The sequence below is a fragment of the Poecilia formosa genome, unplaced genomic scaffold, assembly GCF_000485575.1.
Source record: "Poecilia formosa unplaced genomic scaffold, Poecilia_formosa-5.1.2 Scaffold37, whole genome shotgun sequence".
Taxonomy (NCBI): Eukaryota; Metazoa; Chordata; class Actinopteri; order Cyprinodontiformes; family Poeciliidae; genus Poecilia; species Poecilia formosa.
The window spans coordinates 17,062-22,562 of record NW_006799976.1 but is presented as its reverse complement, the minus strand read 5'-3'; the positions used below and the strand labels follow the sequence as shown (position 1 = coordinate 22,562).

At 37.7% G+C, this 5,501-nt stretch overlaps 1 protein-coding gene across 3 annotated transcripts in view; it reads left to right on the top strand.

Moving 5' to 3' along the window:
- LOC103137165 (cytochrome P450 2J2-like) overlaps positions 1-5,501 on the top strand; it is a 23,621-nt gene that overhangs the window by 12,807 nt on the left and 5,313 nt on the right. The window contains exon 10 of one of the 3 annotated variants that reach the window (XM_016670704.1): positions 282-1,083. The exons of 1 other annotated variant lie outside the window; for it this stretch is intronic. In XM_016670704.1, the coding sequence (XP_016526190.1) occupies positions 282-384 (103 nt within the window). In that variant the 3' untranslated portion in view covers positions 385-1,083. Of the gene's footprint in view, positions 1-281; positions 1,084-5,501 lie in introns of those variants that run through there. One more of the 3 variants, XM_016670702.1, reaches the window with a different exon arrangement.

The following is a 5,501-nucleotide window of genomic DNA, read 5'->3' as shown; positions in this document are numbered from 1 at the left end:
AGAGAGAAGCATTTCTCCCCTTCTCTGCAGGTTGGGTGTTGAAGTTTGTTGAAGTAATTTGACATGTAGTGTCTCAGTGAAATATCATATCACAGTTCCATTTATTGCTGATCCTGGCAATGATTTGCCATTTTAAGTAAATTTTAAGGCGATCACGGTCTCTGTGCCTTCAGATCTGATTAAAAACGTTATAATTCTGCGTTCTCAGGTAAACGTGTGTGTCTCGGGGAGCAGCTGGCCAGGATGGAGCTGTTCCTCTTCTTCACCTCCCTCCTCCAGAGGTTTATGTTTTCATCTCCTCCAGGAGAAAAGCCCAGTCTGGAGTTCAAACTGGGACTCACTCGCTGTCCGAAACCTTACCGCCTCTGTGCCGTTCCACGTTAACCTGCTGACTGATGACACAAAACAACTATAAAATTACTATAGAATGAATCGTAATGGCAGTCAACATGAAAATGAACCTATAAAGTGCAATAAAGATTAAAATGTTTAGAAAATGGCTGTTTTAGGAAAATAACGTGATTTTATTGGACCAGACTCATTACATAAGCCTTTCATTTAAACTGCATTTGCCCAAATATCATGAAAACACTTTCAGGTAATCAAACTACCTAAGATATTTCTTGCATGTACTTTCTGTTTAGCAACACATTTTTTTAGATTTTGCATTCTTATTTTTTGTCTCAATGTCCATCTCTTTTAAAGTAGTATTAACAGTATTTTGAACAAATCTTCAATTCAGTCGGTGCTGTTTTCTTGTTTATTTTCCTTGTAATTACTTTCAGGATAATCATTAAGTCTCACAAATGTTTGGCTGGAATCGTTAATGGTTTAAGAATTCAAAATGCAGATTTACAAGGATTTGCAGATGACCACGTGTTATGACTTGGGTCAGAGGTTTTCAAGTTGGGAGTGGCGGTCCCCAGTGGCGTTTTGGGAGCACTACAAGAGGGTGTTGTAAAATTTCAGATTGATTTGACAAATTCAGTTGTTTGGGTTTTTTTTTCTTTTTTTTTTCTTCAAAGTTGTCTTTCAATACACACTAACATGAATTCAATATGCAACATATTCAATAAAGGAGCCATTGAATATTGTTATGTTCTGTGTTTTCTGCGTAGTTATTTCTGAGGTTTTCTGTGTTTAGCCCTGTCCCTGTCCTGTCTTCCCTGTTGATTGCTTCCCAGGTGTATCTCATTCCCTGATTACCCTCCCTGTGTATTTAAGTCCACCTGTTGTCTTTGTCTCTAATGTCAGTTTTGTCTGTTGTGTGCTGGCCAGTTGAACTGGATAGACCTGGTTAAGCTCAGCTTTCCTATTCAGTCTTCAGTGTCATCAGTTGCTACCGGCAATTAGCTGTATGCTAACCTCTCTGCCATGCTGCCTGTCATCCTGGACTGTTTTGAGCTTCCTTCATTAAATCTCATCATTTTCACTACAACCCGGGTTCAGCCTTCGTCTCTCCTCACCACCTCAAACCCACTTCATGACAAATATTGTGTTTCAGTCAGAAATAGATTCAAGAATCAGTTCATCATGGTAAAAGTTCTGAATTTTATGAATTTGTTCATGTCAGTTTCATTGACAGGTCATCACTTTTGTAATCAAACCTAACTAAATTAAATAAAATCATTAAGTAACAAGCTGTGTATTATTTGTATTGATTAAGACATACACATAGATAAAAACTGAGTAGTTTTATTTTGAAACTCAACTGTGTTTATTAGTAAAACTTTAACTCAGTGCAGTTCGTCTTATCTGCTTCCTGCTGTATTTGCTAAAACATCTGGTTCATTTGCTCCACCTTGGGGTTCACAGACGACATGGAGACGATCCTGAGTGTCCTCGGCTTGGACTGGATAGACCTCAGAGGTCTTCTGATATTCGTCTGTGTTTTTCTGCTGCTGACAGACGTTTTGAAGAACAGAGTGCCTAGTAACTTTCCACCAGGTCCGTGGTCTTTTCCTTTTATCGGAGACCTCCCTCGCATCAAGGCGTCCAAAATTCACCTGCAGTTTAAAGAGGTAGGAGAAAACAGACAGCAGTAAAATACATATACTGTCTTTAAACAATGTTGTTTCCCAAATATAAAGCAGTGACTCAAACAATAAATGAAGGAATCATAACAAAATTATATTTCTTTTAAAAAATAAAAGATACCTTACATTAAGTTCAGATAAAATACTTTATTGAGGACATTGTTGACTGAAGAGTATAAAGGTGGCTGAAATGGACTCTAACCTCTTTGTTTTCTCTAGAGCAAAGTGCTCAGTCTTAACTCACAATCTTTTGCCTATGAACTTTTTAACTATTTCACAGTAATTCATTATATTTCCCTTGAGCCTTCCCCATCTCTTCTTAAAAATATACTTTGAAAATATTCACTTTTAAAAAATAAAAACACAGTAATTAAAATTTATACACTAACATTCTCATCAGTGATATGATAATAATATTCGTGCAGTAATGGAATAATAAGAAACTGTCACAATAAATCTAATAAATCTCCCTGATGTCATTGATATAAAAAATACATATTTATTTTAATTAGTATGCAAAAAGATGCTGACAATGTGTCACAACTTGTGATGTAAATCAACATATTTATAACTGTGCTGCAACCCTACTGTGTAGCTCATATGGATGAATATTTGTCTCATGTAAAAGAGGGAATGTTGTGGACTAGATAACTACTGGACTCCAAATATGGTTTTAGTATTATATTGTCACAATACAGGCTACTGCTGATTGTTAGATGTTATTATTTAAGTTTTTTTTAAAAATCACATGTATATGAAGTAGTCAATGAGTAAAGTACACAAATTTATGTAGAATCGACAGTCATCCAAATGGGCCAAAATGATTCTGCGGCATGTTGTGCCAGATTTAGTTACCACGATCAACAGTTACAAAAGTCCAAAACTATGTGAAAGTTTAAATGACAAGCATCCAATTAAAATAATCTAAAATTTGTGTAATGCTTGTGATCCTGCAAGTATAAACACACTAGGTAATGGATGGATGAAGGTTCTAAAAATATTTCTATTATTATTATTTCAAATGTTTGAAAATGTAAACTCACAAACGCCCCATTTTATAGTTGAGCACATTGAAGATACATAGAGACAAAGATGATGGGAGGCATAATACCTCTTTAAGTTGTCCTTTCTTCAAATGTTTATTTCTTGAATGAAATATCTCCTCTGTGTTCAGTTTGCAGGGAAATACGGGAATGTTTTCAGTCTTCGTTTGTTTGGTGGAAGGATTGTCATCATCAATGGCTACAATCTGGTGAGAGAGACTCTTATCCAGCAAGGAGAAAACTTCATCGACCGTCCCAACATCCCGTTGTTTGAAGCCTTATTTGAGAATAAAGGTGACATTCTTAATGTTTTCTGTTACAATCTGCAATTTCAAATAAAGCTTAAAATATCCATCTCATTTTACACAAAGAATATTAGTCTGTCAGGTTTGGTAATTTGATCAGTTTTCTATAAGTGTACAAATAAAGATTTTTTTTGTTGGTTTCACAAAGGCCTTGTAGTCTCCAGCGGTAATACATGGAAGCAGCAGAGGAGATTTGCTCTTCACACACTCAGAAACTTTGGTCTGGGAAAGAAAACCCTGGAGCGATCCATCCAGCAGGAGTGTCGGTATCTCACTGAGGCTTTTGCTGATCTACAAGGTACAAAATAACAAAAGGAAAATCTTATTTTGTGTTCAAGAAAACCCTGCCTGGAATATTCAGTATGTTTGGTTTATTACACCGACCTTACTGGTATGACAGCCATCAAAAAGTACAGTTACCAACTATAGATATGGTCTGTATGTTAAAAACCATCACAGTGTAGGGCAAAACGACTGACACACAGACAAAGTCAACAAGAAGTATTTGAAAATGAAAGTAACAGGAAAAGGAATTCCTATTTGTGTATTTTCTGCAGCTTTTTAAACCTGCATCTTCCTGGTAAAAGAGAAACTTGAGGTAGCTGTGTTCAGTTAAAATTGCTTTAGCTTTTTTGAGGGATCTATTTTTGCAAAAAGTGACGATGTTGTTGGAAATCCAGTCCCAGTGTCTGCAGGTCGAGTGGAAAGGACCAGAATCCACATTGCTCGATGTCCAGTGTGAAGTTTCCACCGTCATTGGTGGTTTTAGGGTTTCATTTCATCTACTGGTGTTGGTCCACTGGGTTGCTGAAGTCTACAATCAATGTAGCCGTCTACCAGGAAGTGCTAGAGCACCTGCCTACACTTCATCAGCTGGTTAAATGATCATGGTGTTTTCTTGTTTTTGTTTTAGGTCAGCCATTTAATGCCCATAAACTGATCAACAACGCCGTGTCCAACATCATCTGCTGCTTGGTCTTTGGGAATCGATTTGAGTACAACGACAAGCAGTTCAAGATCATCCTTCAACACTTTGATGAGATTGTCTACTTACAAGGAACTGTGTGGGCACAGGTGAGGACAGCAGAAAATGTCCAAACCACAAAAAAAAAAAAAAAGATTATTGTTTTCGACCTAACACTTGGCACATGGAAAAGTACATCTGACCATTTCATTTGTCTATATCTGTTCAACCCATTATTAGCACAAATAGTCAACTATATGATGAAGAAAACTTCGACAATTTCAAATTGACCATGAAAACAAGGAAGAAAGGGCATTGACTGGGTTTTAAAGAAAGTATCCAGATGGCTGGATGAAATGCTCTGTTGATGTCGGCATTCAGAGAAGAATGAGTAGACTGGTTTGAGATTAGAGATTTACAGCAGTCATTGGGTGAAATCCCCATCACGTTATCATCACATGACAATACAGGACAGTCAGCTAAAGACAATAACAGAGACCAGTTAAACTATCAGTCATGTCTTTGGAGTATGTGAGAGAGCAGGTACAGGGAGAACCCATGTATCCAAAGGGTGAACCTGCAAACCTCATTCAGAAAGACCCCAGCCAGGATTGGAACCAAAGACTTGCTACAAGGCAACAGTGCTCAGTGAACTGTATTATTGTGCCAATGTGCAGCCCCTGATCAGTTCATGGACTGTAATGAAAAAAAAACTCTGACTTCTCATTCAATACTTGGATATGCAATTGAAGATTGGAGAGTCAGAACCACTTTGATGGAACAATGGATATTTCTCTCTGTCTCACCTCTGTAGCTTTACAACGCGTTGCCCAGGCTGATGAAATGGCTGCCTGGACCTCATCAGAGGATATTCACCATAATGCGAGAGCTACAAAATTTTACTAAAATAAAGATCAAGGAGCACAGAGAGAACCTGGACCCTTCGTCACCCAGAGACTACATTGACTCCTTCCTCATAGAGATGGGAGAGGTGAGACCTCCCTGCTGTGTTGAAGCTCTTCTCATCCCACATGACTCAAGCCAACAACGTCTGCCTCATGTGTCTCAATCAGAAAGAAGACAAGGATTCTGGTTTTGATATCGACAATCTGTGTTTTTGCACTCTGGACCTGTTTGGTGCTGTAACCGAAAC